Source organism: Triturus cristatus, chromosome 1_2 (assembly GCF_964204655.1).
Source record: "Triturus cristatus chromosome 1_2, aTriCri1.1, whole genome shotgun sequence".
Taxonomy (NCBI): domain Eukaryota; kingdom Metazoa; phylum Chordata; class Amphibia; order Caudata; family Salamandridae; genus Triturus; species Triturus cristatus.
This window is the reverse complement of record NC_140580.1, coordinates 847178893-847199092: the sequence shown is the minus strand read 5'-3', so window position 1 is coordinate 847199092 and position 20200 is coordinate 847178893. Positions and strand designations below refer to the sequence as shown.

The following is a 20200-nucleotide window of genomic DNA, read 5'->3' as shown; positions in this document are numbered from 1 at the left end:
ATTCGCTGCACTACTTCAACTCTGTTTTGCTTGGTGCTCCAAATTTCATCTTGAAATGAATTAAATTAGGGAAAAAACTTTATCTCGTCATGTCTTCAACCTCCCAGCAAGATGTCATGTTTCTGACCATGTGGTTAGTGTACATTGGTTTCCCATCTCCAAGCGTAATATCTTCAAAGCTCTCTGTAATTGCCACTGTAGATCCATCTTAAATGCAGAATAAGCTAATCATTTTTACGCCCTATAGAGTGTTGCAATCCAGTGAATCTTTCCTGCTCCAGTGTTTCAACATTTTCAGAGAGCACATGCAAGGTACGTTAATTTTTTATTTCTGGCTACAAAACACTGGAATGCACTATCTCTGCATCCGATTTGTGATCCTGTGGATTTCATTGTAAACTTATACAATTCCCATTGGCTACTCAATGATCCTTTAACTGAACAGTCTGTATTTGGTCAGTATTGTTTCCCCTGATGCCTCATCACCAAGATACATTTTCGGGAAATACTCAAATAAAATCAAATTAAAAATTAAAAAAACAAAAATCACCCCCCATTTTGACTTCTTTAATTGGCTGCTTTTCAGAGAAGGCATCTAGTTTAAGATTCTTATGGTCGTTCACCGGGCAATCAACTGTAGGAAGGTAGAATCTGACTGCATGGTTACCCCCACTTTTTTTCCTGGTGTTTTGCTGGTTTTTGACTAGTCTGACTGGGATCCTGCTAATCAGGACCCCAGTTTATCTGCTTTCTCCCAAGATTGGTTGTGCATGTACTTTAGGTACACTCCAGATTGGATTCTGGGGTACCCTTATCAGTCCCTAATATATGGTATACTATGTACCCAGGGCATAGGTACCCCAGCGGCCTCCCAGGAGCTGCAGTATGTATTATGCCACCCCTGAGAGACCATTCAAACTGACACCACAGGTCTGCTACTGCAGCCTGTGTAAGGTGGTGCATGCACCCCTTACTTAGATATAGGTTCACTATATCTATTCTAAATCACTGCACATATGAACCTATCAGTCACCCCTATGGCAGGCCTTATCAATCCTCAAGGCAGGGTGCTGGGTTTTATGTGAGAGGGTGCACCTGCATGAGCAGAGCCCCTCTGCAGCCTTCGGGATCTATTTTAAGGGGTTGTTTTTGATGCAGCCAACCATATATATTTAAGTGCATTATACCCTCGCAGTAAATGCAAACCTTAAAACGGCTGCTTAGAAACATGTTGTGTTTGGTGTCAAAGAGACTTATGTGACACAACGGGCTACCCGGTACCAGCTTTCTCGACCTGGGCATCACAAAATGGATGCTGCCAGCCACAGACACAAGCCTGCCCTCCTGCTGCTGAGACAAGCTCGAGCAGTGGAAGACCTGACAATAGGTTTCCTGTCACAGGGAGGTGTGACCACCTCCCAGACAGGATTTAGTGTATTTGGGCTGAGTGAGTGCACTCTGAGAGCGCTTTGAAGTCTGCACTGGGGGCAACATTTGGTGTCCCTGTGCATAGTCCAGCTCAAACCGGTTGCAGGAGCCCTTTGTTCCTGCTCTGGCGCAAAACTGGACAAAGGATATGGGTGTAGCCACTCCTCTGTCCTGACCCTCCCATAGTTGGGTCCCCAGAGTTTGTCCTACCCCTTCCTTTGGTATAAAGTAGGAACCCCGACTACAGGACTCTAGAATTTACCTGGACTAAACTCTGCTACAGAAACCAAGTACTTCGACGATCTCCACTACGCTGGATGACTGAAGAATCTCCCTTGGAGTAAAGGAGCAACTCCTCTGCAAGGCAGGCACCTTCAACGCATCTGACCGGTTTGCATCTCCTGAGCTCCTGAGCACTCCGAAGATTTCTGGAACACAGGAGGTGGGTCCCGAGCGTTCTCGAGGTTGATCAGTTCTCTCAGCAATCCTGAGACCCGTATACCTCGTGGGGACCGTGCAACCTGAACCACTGTGCACCGTGTACTTTTGCAGCAGCATATGCTTTTCGGCGATCCCTGAGGTTTTGCTGTTGGCTACTTGTAGTCCTGACCCCAAGCAGTAATTCCATCGAAGATTTACGGCCTACACTCCACAAGTGTTCCATGGGCTGGTATTTTGTGATTCAGCTCGAGGTCCCTTCGCGATCCCTGGTCCGTTGGTCTGTGGGTCCCTTTGAAGGTAACTTTGACTTTCAGTGGGATTTCCTGGTTGCTCCAGACGTGCCCTGACTCTCCATTGCTTGGAGAGTCCCCAGGACCTTGCTGGTCCTCACCAAAGCTTATTTCCTCTGCCCGAGTGGGTTGCAGTTGCCACGGCTTGTTGGTGTTCAATCCAGACTCTGACCCCCCAGCACTCGACATCCTTTGTGGGACAGCTCACCTCCGGACTTTGGTCGTCGTCGACGTCTCCTGGTCCCCGTGGCTGCAGAGTCAAGAATCGCATCATCTCACCTGAAGCACCCAACATCGGTGGGCATTAGTCTATTGTGCCCCTGGTCACCCTGAAGTGACCCAGACTCTGTTCCCTCTGCTTTCAGGTTCTTCTCACCTCGGATCCAGGCTTGGATCCCACCGGACACTTTTTATCTTCCCGGCAGCAACACTTTTCTGCATCACGCCATTGAAAACGACAAAGGTTTTTGACATCACTTGACCCCTATGCACCCGACTCCTCTGGGATAGGTATCACGGGTATCTCAGTACTCTCAAGGGTACTGGCCGTAGAACCTTCTATGTTTGAAAGGGTTTTCTGAAAGTCCTCTCCAAAGTGTCCTTAATCTTTAAAATTCCAACGGTGACTTTCCCATAGGATTGTACGGAGCTCGTGCCTGTGTTCACACACTGCACCTGTCCTCTGTGGGTCCCATGTGTCACTACTTTGGGTGGTTCCTTGGGGCCCCAGCAATTCTACGTGCTCTAGGCACTGTGTCTAGTTAAGTCATGGTTGTTATACCACTTTCTTAGTATATGGTTCGGTCTCCCCCTGGAGCTCGCTGTGTATTGTGCTATTTACTGTCGTTCTAGTGATTTAATATTGTGTGCTTTGAGCTCTAATCTCATAAAGAGGTTAGTAGAGAGTGTTTAGTAATAAATACATATATTTTATATATCTCTTGTGTGGTTCTCCTTTCATTTGGTCATTCTGATCTGGTAAAACAAGCTGCTTTACATTCCTTCGAGACTTAGCCTGAAGGCTCCTCTCCATAGCTACCACTAGGATAGCTTTCAATAAAGGTTGTCTTTACCCTAATCATCAATAAGGGTTGTTTGGACCGGTACAAGGTGCCCACTTTAATTAGTGGACAGCATATACCAGGCCAACTTCTCACATCAACCTAGCCTCCCCTGATGTCCAGATTTGCTTTTTAGAGCCAGGCTGTACGTGGTGATCTACCAGCCCATTGTTGACCATAACTTTTGGTGATAGGGCAGCACAGGCCAGGAATAAATAACCTTCTAATGGATCTAAATTATCTTCATCAACACCTGATTTTTCACAGGAAACTAAAGTCCTGCTGTTAAATTGTTAATCGTGTCCTGGTAGCTGGTTTGTTTTGTCATTTTTCCACAATCTATATGCTTATAGAGTTCTGTTGTTGTATCTTAGGCACCAAGAAACTAGGGTTAATGTTACACCCTACACAAATTAATATCTTAACACAACATAACATAACATGGCCTTCTCCAATCACAAGGGACCAACCTGTCTCTTGTGTTAAGTCCCTAACACTAAAGCCCAGTTAATTTTTTCAAACTACTATCTCCGACAGCCCAGGTCAGGGGCACTTGACAAAAAGCTTGACTTAGGCAGACTGAAGGGTATGTCATCTTTATTGTACAAATCACCCTGTCCAGATCAATAATACTGGTAATGCTGTAGCAACAATATGATCACATACAATGCTTCCAACCTGCAGTTCATGTGCTACATCTATTAACAATTAGAACACAAGGGCTGCAGAAAATCGCTGGCTCACTGCCAGGCTTCTTATTTAAAAAAATTGACAGCTATTGCCGTAAGTAGTGCTGTTCTAGAACTATCTCATCAATTTTGCTTATAATTGCAATCATGGAATAATCAAAATCAAAGCCACTGTATGGAGGCTGATTTAGTTCCAGGTCATCAACTCTGTCATGGTAGTGGCCCACAGACTGCTTCTTAGATCCAGGGATGCCAAGTGTAGGTCCAGGAGGACCCAATCCCTGCCAGATATGTAAGATAACCATTAACTATGTAAATTATTTTTTTATCAGATTAGCTGTGTGTAAATTTATCCTATGTGCTTTGTCTGAAAATCTGGGATGGATCCAGTCTAAGATCATGTTTCATTTTACATCTCCTCAAGTGACTAGTTCGGGATTCCCGTCATGTCACAGAGATCAAATGTAGCTTCAGTTGACACTTAGACAAATCTTGGGAAGTAATGGTTTCCCCTTCAAAACAGTGAGCAAGATTCACAAAGTGGTTTATTTACACTTGAACCCATCTGTAATTGCTATGGTGTTAATGGGAACTTTTTTACTGAAGGCATCTGTGCTCATGCAGTCAGAGCCCAACAGCATAACCCACTTTGAACAATGTGTCAACATACCCACTTGGGCTACTCCTTATTCATTTGGCAAACCTGAGATCTCCAGGAAGCAACTTTGTCTAGATTTGGCTGCCTTTTGGTTGCCTCTCCTGTAGAAGAATGATAAATACTTTGAGATTTTAACATAATCCTGCAGCAACAGCTTTAACTACTAAGAGTGCATGAGTCACTTTGTGGAATCACTTGTACCCGTTGACCCATCTGATCCAATCCATGTGCAATGGGATTTGCAGTTGACAGTGTGAGTGATGGCCAGAGAGCCTGGCCATACTGTGTCTGAGCTTCAGAGGTGGTTGTTTACAGGGTGTCAATCATCTCCACTAGCCCCATGTCACTTACCTTTGCTGCTTCCTGCGGTGGTGCATCTGGAGCATCAGGCTCCGATGAAGGTTCTTGGTCTTCAGCATGAACCGTGGTGGGCGGGCACTCCGTCTGAGTGGTGTTGCTGGTTGTGGAATAATCCTTATGACCAGCAGTGAAAAATTCTGAAACAAGAGAAGAGAAATATTCTAAGCTGGAGAAAAAGTGTGATGTCAAGATCTAGCATTGTTTCCTTCTGCCAGGTGATATTATGTTATTAGTATCTATTGCATCCTATGTTTGCTTCGGTAGCTGTGCGTTGTACCCAACCCACGAGTGCCGAATGTAGTTTTTATTTTCCACTCCAGCGTCTCATCTTGCATTTAATTGATTTGTTTACATCCATTTTAAGGGTTCATTTAGTCTGGAGCAAGCTATGGCTGGTATTATTGCGCTTTACATTGGTCACATAATAGGAAGAGGATCACTTAATTCAATGTAGGTGCAACATATGTGTGATGATAGTGATGGTACTTGAACAAAACAAAAGAAAACAAAACAAAAATGCCCCCCTCGGCATGGAGGATCACTCCCATGGCGAGGGGGGCCTTATATTTTTAATTTCCAAAAGGAAAATCCCACTTCAGGAATTTGTTTTTGAAAATAAAAAAGAAACCAGTTTGGTGCAAGGCTCTGTCATGCTGATGGAGCTCTGCACCAAACAGTGAAAAACAGTGACTGCAACCGCCGTGAAGGTGGTTCCTACCAATGCTTTTGAATTTACTGCCACCTTGGTAGTCAAATTACTCTGTCGCCCCGCAGAGAAACAGGCCGCCCACTGAGATATAAATCGTCCCCCCAATTTGTTTGGGGCAGGATTGATTGTGGTCGAATGCACAGAGGGCCATTTGCAGATATGCACCTAGAGAAGAGTGGCTTGGGCAATGCTTTTGAACTCTTGGATCAGATGGAGCATTTGGCGTATCAGAAGAAACCCATTAATATGTCTCTAGCCATTCCTAACTAAATCACAGCCAGCCACCCAGTTCCAAGCAAAGCTCAACTATAGCAAAGCCCTACAGGCCACCATACCGAATAAATTCCTCAACTAATTGCGAAATACCTCAAAACAGCATATCCATCACCCAAACAAATCGGACAGTCTGCACCAACGCTTGTTCAAAGGCATCAGCTCTCAGCCAGGCTTGACCTATCTCCAGGCTCTTCTTGAAGCCAGCAAAGTTAACTACCCTCCTCAACCATACATTGAAGACAATCAGGCACATGCATCAAGCTAGGATTTTGCGAGTCCTTAATTGCGAATATTAAGGATTCGCTTGCAATTAAAAATTAAAAAAGTTCTAGCCATCGCAATAGCCTGCTGATTCCAAACCTACTGGTTTTATTTTATTTTCTGCTCAAGGAGCAGTGCAAGGACTTTAGATTAGGGTTTCTGGGGAAGGTATAATAGAGGCGTATTGTATATATGTATATGATTTTTCTATAGTTTAAAACTAGCCAAAAGGCAGCAAAGCACTGTAGATGTTCAAAGACAAGCTTAGAGTCAAGTCAACAAGCAATTGGAGAGGTTGATTGGCTGTGGATGGTTAATGCTTTGTAGTTTTCTTCAAAAGGTGCGTATTCAATTCTTTCCTAAATTGGAGCAGCCTTTGGGCCCTTCGGGATATTGGGTTGTTGTTCCAGGATCCGGATGCATACGTGAAAAAGGCCTGTTGTCAGGAAGTGTCGGCCGCCATTTTGTGTGTTTTGTGTGTGACAGTGAAAAAGAAAGGTGGAGAACGTGAAAAGGGGGCAGGGTAGAGAGTTCCTGACCCCCTAGCCTTTGTCAGGGGGTCCCTGAAGTACCCCGAAGGGTGAAAAAAACTTTTTATTTTTTTTTCAAAAAATCGCGGGGTGGGCGCACAGTGAAAAATCTTTAAAAAAACAAAAAAACATTTTAAACGAGCCATTCCATATTACAGGATACAGTCAATCTATAACTATATACATAGGTAGCTTATTGTAGAATAAATATATAAAAAATATAATAAAACATACATAATTTAGCATTTCAAAAACCTTCCAAATTAACTTAAAAAACCATAGGTTTCACACACGTTATAGTTAGGAATTAGCATTTAAAAAACCTTGCAAATTCACTTAAAAACCCATAGGTTTCACACATGTTATAGTTAGCTGGACATTTCACTCGTAAAAAACCATTGAAATTCCCCCGTTATAGTTAGTTCAGATAACTATAACTCGCGCGACCGCCACTCTATCACAAGGATGATGTCATCAGTGATGTCATGAGTGATGCCACTGACCATGTCATGAGTGATGTAATATGTGACGTCATGAGCAGTGGATTGCGGGCGCGCGAGTTATAGTTATCTGAACTAACTATAATGGGGGAATTTCAATGGTTTTTTACGAGTGAAATGTCCAGCTAACTATAACATGTGTGAAACCTATGGTTTTTTAAGTGAATATATATATATACATATATATACATATATATATATATAGTCCAAATGAGGTACCAAGAATTGGGGAGGGGATCAAAATTGCTACCCTACTAGTTGATGATGATAATGTTCTATTGGTCTCCAAGACACCAAGGGGCCCGCAGAATCTACTAGATGAGTTTGGTGTGTTCTCTATAAAGAAATGCCCTAACTATTAATATGTTGAAAATAGGCCTGGGCAAAAATTTCGTTCCGTTCGCGGAAATTGCGATAATTTGACATTTTTGCGTTCCGCGGAGAGCGCGAAAATGTCAAAAATTCCGGTTTCCGCAGCTTGGCGATAATTTGTTTCTTGCTCGCGCTGTAAAATGATACATTCTCGCGCGCGCGCGATCGCCTTACCTGAATCCCTGCGTTCGCTGACAAGTTTTCTTGATCCGGTCGCGTTCTCCATGAGATGTTGTATTGTTTTTAGCCATTTGCGCTGTCTCGCGACAGTTCGCGCCCGCAGTGACGTCATGCGTCGCGCGATCACGTCTTTCTTCTCGCGATCATGCACCGCGAGAACAACTCAAAACAAGATGGCCGCGCCCGCAAGCAACCACATGGGTAAGTTGGCGACCCGCAACCATGCAGAAAATCTCGCGAACGTGCCGGAAAAAAACTTCCGCATCTTCGCGATATTTCTGCTTGTTTGCGATAATTTTAAACATTCTCGCGATAATTTGCGAAGGTTAATTCCGCAAATTCCGCCCACCCCTAGTTGAAAACAATGCTTGTGATATTTCACCGTCACAAAAAGAGCAAAAACAACTTTAGATTGGACAACTCCGGCATAGAGTTAGTGAGATAGTGAAAAAATGTATCTTACAGGGAACTGACATAACACCCAATGCATAATGGAAGAAGTACACACACACACGCACACACACACACACACAAACACAGGATTAGTCAATTCAATATCTTTATTTGATCTAGTAAAAAAACAGACAATAAAGTAAAAAAAAAATGATACATCCATATTCTCTCAGAAACTGAAAAACATTTTTACATTTAAAAATAACGGTTAAAAATATACATACGTTAATAGCTTCAAACTCCACATTTCATCAAATGGCCACATTTATAAAAGAACATAAAAAGTGAAATTCGCAAACAGATTCTAAAACTTCAGTACACTAATTTCGCAGTTGGCTGAGGTTAAGGGGGAGTATGGATAAAAGAAGAACAAGAACCTCAAACAGGGTCCGCTATGTGCTCTGTCTAGTGCTGGAGTTGAACAGGGACACATCAGGCTAGCTCCACCTATCAAAGGCGGACTTCATACGAGTCATGGCTCTATTAAGCATGAGCGAGTAAGCATGGAGAAAAAAAGCTAACCAAGAAAGTCGATCTTTGCTCAAGGGAAAGAAAAATATGTTGGGGTCTGCCTAATGACCCATTACCTCTATGTAGTTCAGAAACGTAGTCAATCATATGGGTTCATTATGATGGCGGGCGGACGGGAGTCCACCCACCATCGAGGTGGTGAGTGGGACCGCCCACCTGTATGGCAGCAGTCCCGCACGTGAAATTACGATGCGACTGCCACTGTGGTGATCGCATCTTGCATGTCTACCATTGCGGCGGGTGCTGCTGGGTGCAGCACCCGTCGGAATAGTAAACATGCATGTAGTGCCTTTCCCTGCACTACGTGGCAGGCACCACGCGGTGCCTGCCACTCAGTGCAGGGAAATGCAGGGGGGGTACCATGGGTACCCTCCAGTGCAAAGCCACCTCCCCCCAACACTAGGGGGGCCTGCAACAGGCTCCCAAAACCAATCCCCGCCAGCCTTTCAATGGCGGTTGACCCGCCACAAAAAGGCTAGCTACGGCCAGCATCCGAATCTGGCGGACGGTGCCTGCTAGGCACCGCCACCATTTTACTGATGCTGACCGCTCCGCCAGGCAATCGTAACGATTGCCTGTGGTGGATCCGTGGCGGGCGGTCTTTGCCCCCGCCGTGGTCACAGTCAGATTCCCCCCGCCATCGTAATGTGGCAGGGGGAAAATTCCTTTCCGATGGCTAAAAGCCCGCCACCACCATCATAATGACCCCCATTGTTTTTCTAGCCTGAATGGCTGCTTTCAGAACAGCGCAGACACAGTAGGAAATTTCAGGTGAACTCAAAAATTGTAAGTGGAGCAATTTCCAAAAAAACATAAAGTGCAAAAGTGATTGTGCAGATTGATTGTCACAGGGGCAAGTAGCTACTATGTTTCCTCAAAGATCTGAAAAGTTTTTAAAAGACAAGGACCAATAAATTGACCCTTTCCTAAAGCGAAAAAGGAGTCATCGGTCTCATCTTGTAAGATCTAGGGATAGGTACTGTGGCGGTTCACCTGTGAATAGAAATCTATAGTAAGCCGAAACTGAGGGTTTTGCTAGCTCATTTTTCATTCTCGTGTCTGTGCAAAGCTCTATGAATAATAATTTCACCTCTGCCTTGATGGAATTGGGAATGCTGCTAGGTTCATTGAACCAAGAGGATTAACCCAGGATTCCTAGAGTGTCCTGTATATACCTTATCCACAGAATAGAGCATGCCTTGTCCAGCGGTAGACATCAAGTATAATATCTCTGCATAACTTTGCTGCTGGGTTCGTCCAGACGCTAACCCATAATAAGAGTGGCCCAAATGTACCTTGTCCATTATAAAACCCTGGTTTACCTCAAAATGCTAGATAACAAAAATTATCAACGCTCATTCATTCTTGCCCATTGGTTCTGATTTTATTTAGCCTTAATTTACCCAGTCCACAGGACATCATGTGTGACTTTGTGTAGTTGGTTTTTAAATTCAGATCTTGCATAAAAGAAGCAAAACGGTCCACTTGGAGTAAGGGCTAGAAATACCTCATCATCAGCATAAAGTAACGTGGGAATTGGAGTGCCTGCGATTCTAGGTAAATCTGAGTGGGAAGAGGTTAAGTGGGCAGTTAATCCAGTTAAATATAAAATGAAGAGTAAGGGAGCCAATATGCACCCCTGTCGAAATCCGCCCTTCGAAGGGAAATCAGGAGAAAGCTCGCCATACGAATTTAAGCTTATGCGAACGCTAGCTGAAAGATCTGCATGTAGTGAGTACAGAAGGTTTACTAGAGAAGGGTCCAATCCGTGATCCAGCAACATTAACCATACTTTGGTCCTGTTCACTGAACCAAAGGGAGTGGACAGATCCATGAAGGCAAGATAAATAGGAGCGTGCCTGGCATTGGTGTACTTCGAAATTGTCAGGGCCAAATTCCGACATTGTTCATTGGTACCTAATTTCGGACAGAAACCATTCGGAAAAGGAGAGAGAATATTCATCTCACCTGCCCATTTTACCAGGCAGTCGTAAATGACCCTTCCAATGATTTTACTTGTGCTGTCGATGAGTGAGATGGAACAAGAGCACTTAGGGGACATACGTTCACCCTTTTTAAATGTTGGCACGACCGTGGCGTTGGTCCAGGAAAGAGGAATATGAATTGTTAAGCTACAATTAAAGGCGTTGATAATAAGAGGGCCCCATATCTCAGGTGAGGATTTCAACAATTCCCCTACTGAGCCTTGCGTTTTCCCGCCCTTGCTATGTTGAATGGCCATTTCAACTTCCTGTAATGATATTAAAAGGGGTGGAGAATTCTGCAGCCTAATGCACAGGGCGGGTAACATACTTGGAACATCCTCAATAAAATAGATGGAAGCAAAGTGAGTGGCCCAATCTGAGCCCAAAATATTGTTTTGTAGAGGAGAATTAGTAGGGGAGTTTCCTGATTCAATTTGTTTTACTAAATCCCGAGAGGATTTACTGTCCTTTCCCAAGGCTACTTTTGCCAGCAGCTCCCAGTCACGTTTATATAGTTTCCTCTTCCTGCTTGAGAGCACAGTTTTATACTCACTACGTGCCAGGGAAATCTCACTCCTTACTGTGGGCCAGGCATTTAGGGGGTTCCACAATCATCAATTTGCCTTTGAACAGGCCCCTTAAAACCACCAAGGGTCCAGGTTGGATGTTTGGATTGCCTTAAGCATAGACTCCCTGATTATTTGTATTAGACTGTTGTAATGTAAAGCCATCGACTCTTGTCCAATCTCAGCTAAGCAATCAAGAAATAAGTCTAAATATAACTTGAGTAAGACTGATAGTAATTCTATAGGTTTTTTAAAGCACCAAACTAACCTTAAACCATTAGAAGAATGTTGTATGATGGAGATTACGTTACTTTTACATGCAAGCCCCTAGATTGGTAAAAGCATGGATCCACACAGAGCATTATGATCTCCCCATTTAGTAGGTAAAAACTCTCTTTTAGAGAACCAGGGTATAAACTTAGGACTTACAAACATATAGTCTATAGATGAGGCTCTTCCCCACCTCTAAAAGACGGAACTGTACTATTAATTCCTCTAGTGTGTCGAGTAAGTTAACCAAACCGTGAACAGTAAGGTACTTGTAAAGCTCTGCCTCCCCCAGCGTCCTGAGTGGTAATGTGTCTGTCCATATGGATATCTTGAATCCAGGAGCCCCCACTTAGCTGTGCATTAAAATCGCCACAAAGAAAAAAGTGGGGTTGCAAGTGACTATTTCAGCCTTAGTTTGTAGGTCGGATAAAAAATATAAACAAACTAATATAATGTGTGTAAATGGCAATGGTGAAATCATTGTTATAGAAATTTATGAAATAAAAACTATAGTTGTCTTAGGGATGCAATTATTAGCGCTAGGAAGGAAGATGACCCAGATTTAACCTGTGAAACCTCTACCTGGAGACTTAAATTAATCATCTCCTAACAGTGTGCTGTAGCAATCTTGTGCCTTCCAGAGTAGAAAGCTGAGCACCTTGTTTCTCCCACTAATGAGGTGTAGAAGCTACAGGGCCAGAACACTGCTCTGTAAGGAACAAAGATTAGGGATTATTTTTATGTTTCAGAGCTAGCTTGTCGTGAAAGAGCCTTTCTCAGACATCCATTAAATTTACCTCCCAGCACCGCAACAGTGCTGTTACTAACTGCTCACTGGCAAGGTGGTAAATGTGAGTGCACAGATTTATAAATGTTTCTATAAATTGGTTTACATGGTATTTGAATTGCAATTTTAGCTGCTACCTACTTTATTAGGAGTAAAGGTTTATGAGTTCCCATAAGTAAGCCCCTGCATCACAAGTTACATGGAAAATAGTAACAATTCTGGTTAGATTTATTAACCATTTGCATTGGTGCAAAATCAGTGAAAGAGATGCAAGCCAGTGCAAATTGTTGACTTGGTATTTATATTTCAGCCATTCCAGCACAAAATGTTTTTTGCATTGTAAGTTTGCCTGAAAGTGACTGCTTTGTCTCATTTTATGTGGAGGGGGCATCGCATCGGTAGTTCGTGGATGTTTCGGTGCTTCCACCCATGGTTTTTTAAGCTAAGCCCTATCTACTAACATTTGTAGTCAGAAATTTGCAACAAATAATATGCCTCTTTGAGCAGACATGAAGTAGGAAATTTGTTCTCCAAACTTTTCAACACTTCCGTGTGTGCAGAACACATACAATGTAGGGAATTTTTTTAAATATAGCTGAGCTTAGTATTTTCTACTGGAAAAATATCCTTACAGAACAAACTAGATGCTAGACTCATGCACACACCCTTGCACTATGGTGCAACGGTCTGCAGATGGTGTTAGGCTGACAGAGAGTGCACCAGTTCTTGGGAAGAGGGTAGCAGTGCATAGTCTTAATGGATATGGCGCTGTCCAGCTCTCTCGATCTAGGCAAAGCAGGCGTAATATATTGGTAAATCTGCCCTTTCGATTCAAATAATGTACCAACATGTTAATCTCATTTAAATGTTTATTATAAATCTGTTTAAAATAACAGGCTTGTGTATGTCTCATTGTCAAGAAAAATAGCTCAGTGATTCGACTATCTCTCAAGTGAAATGACCTTCTCTGGGAGAGGCCTCCCCTCAAAGTTAGGCCAGCAGTAACCTCTATGGTATGTGTGGCTCTCATTGAGAGCCTCTGTCATTTAGTTTAGTTTCTGAAAGTAATACCTCCTTGCTATGACATCACAACAGTTGATAACAAATGTGGTTATCAACTCTTGTGAAGTAATAAAGCCCTTTCAGGCCAGGTGACAGGGGTCTCTGAGAGCCTGTCTGAGTAGCTCTGTTTGTCTGCTATGACTGAAAGCAGAAAGCACAGCTGCCAGAGGGGGAAAGAAAGGCCGGGTTGCTAGTGGATTTTGGTTAACAATAGCAGGTAATATATTTATTTTTCACATTTGCATCAGGGAGGAAAGGGCGTTATGTCTAGCTCTCCTATTATCCTCTGCCCCTTCGCAGTAGTTGAGGGCAGTGGCAGATGACTTAGGTCTGTCCATAACATAAAATTATAAATGGGTAAAAAGTGAATTACGGGGATGTTTTTCACATAAGGGTTCTGAGCGACACCATAAACAACTCGAGCTTTGCTCTCGTTGTCTATTTGAGTCACTTACAACCTCTTGGTGAAAAACATTCACGTAATTCACTGTTACCCATCTATAATTCTATATATTAATATTTCAGTCCAAAACACTTCAAGGGGAAATTCAACTTGGACTAACTTTGAAATGTCAGAAGACCATCATCACAATAGTGAAAGGTTGGGAGCTGCGTTACTAATGTTCCTGCTGTGGAGGTCCGGGAAACCTGCATCACACTCACAATCAGTAAGAAGTGGTCTCCCGAAGTTGATATTTTACAAAGGAGCAATACTTTAACACAACTTTAGAAGCAGCACACTGTAAAAATAGAGGTTGCTATAAAGTGGCACGTAGCGTGCACTTGGCTGTGATTGCAGTGGGGGCCGGGGGTGGGGGGATTATGGTGAAATAAATGTTCCTGTGTCCCACTCAACTTTCTGGCTTGGATCCGTGACCATCACATTTATTTCTGGAGAAAAGTGGTCCGATGACCCTCGACAGAGGGACACTTATATTCTATCAGTGGATGAGCCAGGTCCCAAACCCGATATTGGTTGCACAATCCGATGGCTCCAAGACTGAGGAGGATGTGGGTGCACACATTTGATATGACTATTGTGGAGTAGTCCTCTGGAGAACGCACTTGCTTGGCTTTGATACAATCTAAAACAAAACTGTGGAACTCCCTGACTCCAGGTTGCATGAAAACTATCACTTTTCTGTCCAGGAAATCCATCGGATCTGTCTGCCTCCTGTGATTTACCACTCATCTGCAGGAGAGCTAAGAAGCCCTCTTACCTTAGGACTCACAGTCTGCTTCTAAGTGCATCGTGAATGCATGACGATAAGCACAAGCGTCCCTCTGGGGAAGACACTTTATTGATACTGTGCACTGATGCTCATTCACTGAGTGCCAGCAGCACCTCTTGCACCTCTATCCCAACAAACAGAGTCTAAAACAAACAGAATACAATGTTACTAAAGCCAAACCTTAAAAATGTTCACTACATTGTTGGTGACCTTGGGACTGATTTACAGTTTGATGGTACAGACTTTTAAAGAGAATGGCATCAAATAAAAGTGAACATGAAAAACTTAGGTCATAAAAATAGTTGTGTAATCCTTTGTAAGGGTACTTATATCCTTATGTACGGGCTTTTGAAGTTCAGTTATGCGTGAATATATGTTATGAAAGGTCTTTTAGGATTGTGTTTTTAAAGTCCTTTTTAAAATCGGATATTGATATGTCATTTAGTTTTCCTGATCTTAAGCACTTGTCCTAAAGCATAACTGTTTCAGGGTTGAAGGTTTTCTGAACTGAGAGTTTCCAGCTTCATCATAACTTGGCTTCTTAAGGTTCTACTTCTGCCAGAAAGCTGATGTATTTGAGATAGGTACTCCGGTGTGTTCATGTATAGGCTTGTAGGTGACATAAGTGGCATTAAATGTACAATGACAGCCCCTGAGAAGCGAACCTATTGATGAAGGACTCATATAATGCACTGAGACCATTTCTTTGATCATGCATGCCCAGACCCAACATATGTACTAAATGGAACCCCCAAAATGCGGAATACGGTTACCTTTCGCTACACGGGAATTAGGATATATAGCCAGAAAGCTGATCTATTGGAGGGCAATTTAGGCAGAGCGATGGCATCTATTCGTGCTCAGATGTCCTTCTGAGGAACACTTCTATTGTTGCTCATGGGCCGCGTGGCCCTCTGTAAAATGGTGGTCCTGCTGAGGCTCTTATACTATTTCACCAATTTACCCCTTTATATCCCACCTCCCTTCTTCCATATCCTTGAGGGCACCATCCAAGACTTTCTTTGTGGTAACTCTCGCTGTCACATAGCCATCAAAAATCTCTATCTGCCAGCAGATCAGGAAGGTCCGGCTGTACCTAATATGAACAATATTATCTTGCAGCACAGATTCAGTGGGTGGCTAGATGAATGGCTGGACTACAGATAGCCGACACAGCAGCCAATTCACCGCCCAGGCCCCTTTCCTCCCTGCTTTTGCTATTTCACCCTTTTGCAAAGGCAAAGCCGCCAGAGCCCCTGCTTCTAAACATTGCCTATCAATGTTATTGTAACACAGCATTTGACGCCATATGCGCCTGTATTGCCTCTGCAAGGTACAGCAAGTGGACTCGCGGTCACCAAATCAGCAGAACTGCGCCAGTGGCGAGAGGCGGTATACAAGACATGGGAGACCTATACTGGAAGGGTGCATTAACATTGTACACCACATTGGTTGCAGAGGATAGTCTGAGCCCAGGCCAATTCTTGTTGCATCGCTCACTCCTAGCAGCCCTGAGTGACCAATGGGGAGACATGGCAAGCGAACCTCCAATGCACATAACTATTCAATTTTTACACATCATGGGGCAGAGCAAACAACTCACAAAGTGGTTTACAGACTCACTTAGACAACATACCGCGGCAACACTGTTACCCCTGAGGCAGCACTGGGAAGAGGACTTGCGCCGTCCTTTTGCAGATAAAGAGTGGGCTGCAACAATGGAAAGCCCTGTGTCTGTCCCCAGGAATATGCGCTTTCGTTTGATACAATACTATATTGTGCAGAAAGCGTACCTCACCCAGGCTAAAATGAACAAATAATTTAACCTTGTGGATGACACCTCCCCACGTTACCGCCTTGTAGGTGCGGACCTGCTGCATATGTTATGGAACAGCCCGTTCCTTTATGGGTTTCGGAAGACAGTTACAGACACCCTGGCCCACTGCACAGAATGCTCAGTGCCCTTCACGTGGGAGACATGTATATTACATCTCTACTGTAGGAGTAAAAGCCAGAGGGTGACCTCCCATTTTACCAATTTGGGGGTGGAAGTGGCAAAGCGACTGATCACTCAAAGGTGCAAGTCTCCAGAGGCCCCCAAGACGTTGGCCTGTAAGCGCTTACTGCAAATATGGGCTACGGCTGAGAGCGCCGCTTTGCACAGGGAAGACACATTAGGCCTCCGCAAAATCCCAATCACTGCAAACTGGGATACCATACTACATGAACTGCAGAATGAACGACGCAGACACACTAACCCTCAGTAGGGCCACCAGGTACGGGGCGGAAGGGAAGCACTAATTCTAGCGCAACCATGGTAAAGACGCTGCTGGCTGCGAAGTTAAGTGTCTAGCCTCCCCTACATTCACCCCACCACCCACTAATAAGATTGAGGACACAAGAAACACGCAAGACTATCATGCTTGGATTCTAGGGCCGCACTAGTTAAGCACACAACTACCTGTATTTTTACTTTGTCCCACTCATTACTTTCCGCCTCCCAAAGTTAGTATGCTAAATTGCAACAGACATAATACAGTTAGCGTGCTGGGATGTTCCCAGAGAACGCAGTCGCTGATACTTGTAAAATATAGCTGGAAGGGATGCATATAAAGCGTCGAACACATACAATGTCAAAAAACTCTCTCAAAAAAGGCGGCCAAAGGCTTCAAACATAACCTTCTAAAAGCACACCCAGAAACTCCAATCTCTGACCCCTACTTCTCAAATAGCACAGGACACATAACGAATGACATTATATTCTACACCAAAAGGAGAGCACAATGGCGGAAAGCCTTTCTTACCCTATTCTCAACTGCATCCACTAAGAAAACTGCACACGGTATTACACTATCTATCATTCCCTCTCCGTTCTACAACGCAACTGCCACAATTACCATTTACCATAATGGGCTCATCCTCATGCAGGCATCAGACCATAACCTTAATATACTGTACAATATCTTCCCAATCATCAAAGCAAAGGTTACAAGACCCTATCCCACCTCTCCTAACCCTCTGAGCGTCTCCCTACTTAATCCCCGCTCTAGACATTCTCCCTCGGTATCCCACTGCACAAATACACCCACCACAGGTCCAACTATCACCCCTCTGAATAACAGACATGCATTATACCGACTCACCCCCAGCTCCAACACTATTTCTACTACACCCACCTTGCCTCACACCCGTTTCACCTCATCCATAGCCTTCCCACACACACCTTCACCCCCCACCCCCACTACCACTACCACTCCCCATCTCCACAACCACATCTTCGTCAACTCTTTGGATAGCTCACCCCTCCCCACCCTCCCCATTAACTCTATTCCAGATTTAACTCCAATCTCTCCGTACACAGCTACTGCCGTTAAGTCTGCAGTCCCACCCGCTCCCTGCAATATGAATCTCACCGTCCTTCCTCTTACAGCCCACACCAATACACCCTCACACCCCCACTCCAGTATCCCCCTTCCCAGTGACTTCCACTCCACAACAATGCCACACAAATAATCAGACACCCCACTCTCCACCCCTCCCTTCCCCATGGGACCACCACCCTTCGAACCAACACACGTCATACCCCGGGACACCACACAAGCTACAACACCTCTTCACTTAACCACAGTCCAAGCCATCAACATGACAAGCCCTACACCTGACCCCAGACTAGACGAGATACTACTATCCCTACAACAAATAAAAGATGACATACAAACTCTTCATGACCTGATCCGGCAACAACCGAAGCCCCAAGTGAAACTCATTCAGCAGCCTTGCGCTAGCCCCTCGCTTCAGGTGCCCCCCAAATGGAAAACAGTACCTTACCCCGATACATCATCCTGGCCGACCAGGGAAAAGAAAACCTTATCACCAAATGATCTTACTTCCCTACTTCACTCCTACGAACCTCCATCCCTACCATGTGGACCTGTGTACTTAGAGAATACACAGAAACGGTCCTTAATCCAACCCATCCATCCCAATGCCTCAAGACTGACAAGACACACTCCCAGAGGTACTGTTGAAAACAACCTCACAAGAGTACCCATCTTCCATGACAAGAACACCACCCCGACCAAGGCCCAGACAAAATGTATCCTACTAAACTGTAGATCGTCAGCACGTCATGCCACTGATATAGCTGACCTCATTATAACCAATGAACCCGACCTGATAATTCTAACGGAAATTTGGCTAACTGAATCATCCACGTCCATTTTAGACATACTAGTTCCCCCAAACTACTACATCACAAGACTAGATAGACCAGATAGGACAGGTGGTGGTATTGCCTGCATTCATAGGAACAACCTCTCTGTGAGACGCTCAAACACCCCGGTGTTCTCGTTCTGTGAATACCTCTGCCTACACATTACGAGCAATAACAAGCCAATATGTTCACTACACTCTATCTACCATCCTCCTGGTAACAACCTCACCTTCATCGAACACATGAAGGATATTTTAGCGACAAATGTCGGACAACAGAATACACAAATCTTCCTGGGGGGACTTCAACCTCCACTGCAACGATCCTGACGACCCAGAGGTCAATAGCCTCAAAGTCTTCCTATCCAACCTCAACTTGTTCCAAATCTGTGACAGCCCCACCCACGGAAAAGGTTCAATCCTTGATCTAGTAATTTCCAAAGCAGACTCTACCCAGCTAGAACCGATTCTCCCTTGCGATTGGTCTGACCACTACATTATCACTTACCATATCAAGGAAGTAATTAAACTACTCTCTGTCCAACCCACGAGAACGAAAATCTGGAAGAGGAACCTAGAAAGCATCAATCCGGTCGATCACAGATCCGCTAGTCACATCCTCATGCCCCCACCGGATGGATCAAAGGATGTACAGGATATGACCAATCACTACTTCCGCTCTATGAACAGGGTACTTGACACCTTAGCCCCCCTACAATTAAAAAGGGTCACCAAAAAGAACTCAAACCCTTGGTATGATGGTAGACTAAATGAAGACAGAAGAGCACTGAGAGCAATTGAAAGACAATGGAGAGCCGCCCCATACACTGCCCACCTCAAATTACTAAGAAGCACCAGAAATGCCTACTACAGAAGGATTAGATGCTCAAATGCTGGTTTCATAGGTGTACAACTAGACCAAGCCAAGAATTGCCCCAAAAAAGTGTTCGAAATAATCAAAACTCAGTCTAAGGGTGTCCCCCACTCCCCCCAAGCCAATCCGGATACACTCCCCAATTGTGAGGATCTTGCCTCCTTTTTCACAACAAAGACTGATAAATTAAAGACAGACCTACTTAATGATCTATTATCCATTACCGATACACACACAATCCCCTCACGGTCCACGCCAAGGACCCCGCTAAACTGCTCCACAATACTCGATCTCAAGAACAATGCCTCCTGGACTACCTTCAACCTCTACAGCGAAGAAACTATCCTAAACACGCTCACTACTCTGAATCCTTCCAATCATTTCACAGACCCCCTCCCAGCATCCCACTTAAAGACCTTCATGCCACTGCTAGGGCCCCTATGGACTAGGATCATAAATTCCTCTCTCATGCA

At 44.2% G+C, this 20200-nt stretch overlaps 1 protein-coding gene across 1 annotated transcript in view; it reads right to left on the bottom strand.

The window, feature by feature from the left end:
* FAM131C (family with sequence similarity 131 member C) overlaps positions 1-20200 on the bottom strand; it is a 389134-nt gene that overhangs the window by 297427 nt on the left and 71507 nt on the right. Inside the window, exon 2 of the mRNA XM_085609013.1 lies at positions 4919-5064. Coding sequence (XP_085465139.1) covers positions 4919-5064 — 146 coding nt within the window. The remainder of the gene's footprint in view (positions 1-4918; positions 5065-20200) is intronic.